Source organism: Arachis stenosperma, chromosome 2 (assembly GCF_014773155.1).
Source record: "Arachis stenosperma cultivar V10309 chromosome 2, arast.V10309.gnm1.PFL2, whole genome shotgun sequence".
NCBI classification, from domain to species: Eukaryota; Viridiplantae; Streptophyta; class Magnoliopsida; order Fabales; family Fabaceae; genus Arachis; species Arachis stenosperma.
Window position 1 is genome coordinate 49,760,261 of NC_080378.1, and position 1,624 is coordinate 49,761,884.

The following is a 1,624-nucleotide window of genomic DNA, read 5'->3' on the forward strand; positions in this document are numbered from 1 at the left end:
CACAAAGCACCATGGTTTGCAGACATTGCTAACTTCAAGGCAACCAGAGCCCTACCTCCAGGGATCAATAAACATCAAAAAGAAAGCTCATAAATGATGCAAAATATTTTGTCTGGGATAAGCCATATCTCTTCAAGAAGTGTTCAGATGGAATTCTTAGAAGATGTGTCTCGGATGAAGAAGGACGAGAGGTCTTATGGAATTGCCACAGCTCATGCTATGGAGGCCATTTTGGAGGGGACAAAACTGCAGCAAAAGTGTTATAAAGCGGATTCTTTTGGCCTACCCTTTTTAAGGATGCCAAAGAACTAGTAAAGAGCTGCAATGAATGCCAAAGATCTGGAAACTTGCCCAAAAGAAATGAGATGCCACAAAATTTCATCTTGGAACTGGAACTGTTTGATGTGTGGGGAATCGATTTCATGGGACCATTCCCAACCTCATATTCAAACAAGTACATCTTGGTAGCAGTGGACTACGTTTCCAAGTGGGTAGAGGCTATTGCAACTCCAACGAATGATAACAAGATAGTCATGAACTTCCTCAGGAAGAATATCTTTAGCCATTTTGGAGTCTCCTGAGCACTCATTAGTGATGGAGGGAGCCATTTTTGTAACAGACCACTAGTAGCGCTCCTCCTACGATACGGGGTAAAACACAAGGTTGCCACACCTTATCATCCCCAAACAAGTGGGCAAACTGAGATATCCAACAAAGAGCTAAAAAGGATTTTGGAAAAGACTGTGGGTGCATCAAGAAAGGATTGGTCGAAGAAGCTGGATGATGCTCTTTGGGCATACCGAACAGCATTCAAAACACCACTTGGAATGTCCCCATATCAACTGGTGTATGGAAAAGCTTGTCATTTACCACTGGAACTGGAACACAAAGCTCTCTGGGCTCTCAAGATACTAAATTTTGACAGCATTGCTGCTGGTGCAAAGAGGATCTTGCAGCTGCAAGAGATGGAGGAATTTAGATCGCAAGCCTATGAAAATGCCAAGATTTATAAAGAAAAGGCGAAGAGAAGACATGATCTGCATATTGCACCCAGGAGTTTCGAAAAGGGGCAACAAGTACTCCTTTACAATTCCAAATTGAGACTGTTCCCAGGAAAACTCAAATCAAGGTGGTCCGGACCTTTTCTTGTCACAAAAGTCTCGCCATATGGACACATAGAAATCATGGATGAAAGTTCAGAGAGGACTTTCACTGTGAACGGACAAAGGCTGAAGCATTATATGGGCAACATGGGGGAAAACCCCAGAGTAAAGTATCATCTCAAGTAATGGAGGAATCGTCGAGCTAGCGACGCTAAAAGAGCACTTTGTTGGGAGGTAACCCAACCTGAGGTAGTTTCCTTTTCATCTTCATTTCAATAAAGATCACAAGTTGTTTCCTCTGTATTGCAAGGAGCTAAGTTTGGTGTTTCACACCAAAACAATCCAAGAGTGAAAGTGTAATTCTAAGTTTGGTGTCCCACCAAAGATATTAGTTAGAATCACACTACACCCCCAAAACACATTGCTAGCTCCAACCAATCAAGGGAACCACTTAGCTGTAGTTTAGTCTCCAGTTAAGAATTGTTTTGTTAATAACATGATATGAGGTTCTCTGCATGTAT

The 1,624-nt window shown here is 42.1% G+C and overlaps 1 protein-coding gene across 1 annotated transcript; it reads left to right on the forward strand.

Annotated features, from left to right (window-relative positions):
* The first annotated feature begins 827 nt into the window (after positions 1-827).
* LOC130962868 (uncharacterized) lies at positions 828-1,289 on the forward strand. The gene has a single exon (XM_057889026.1). It carries the CDS (start codon positions 828-830, stop codon positions 1,287-1,289), a length of 462 nt encoding a protein of 153 aa, XP_057745009.1.
* Positions 1,290-1,624: the final 335 nt, after the last annotated feature.

What these genes read in the sequence shown, in the direction of transcription:
- LOC130962868 (XM_057889026.1), top strand. Translation starts at nt 828, where the DNA reads ATGTCCCCATATCAACTGGTGTATGGAAAAGCTTGTCATTTACCACTG.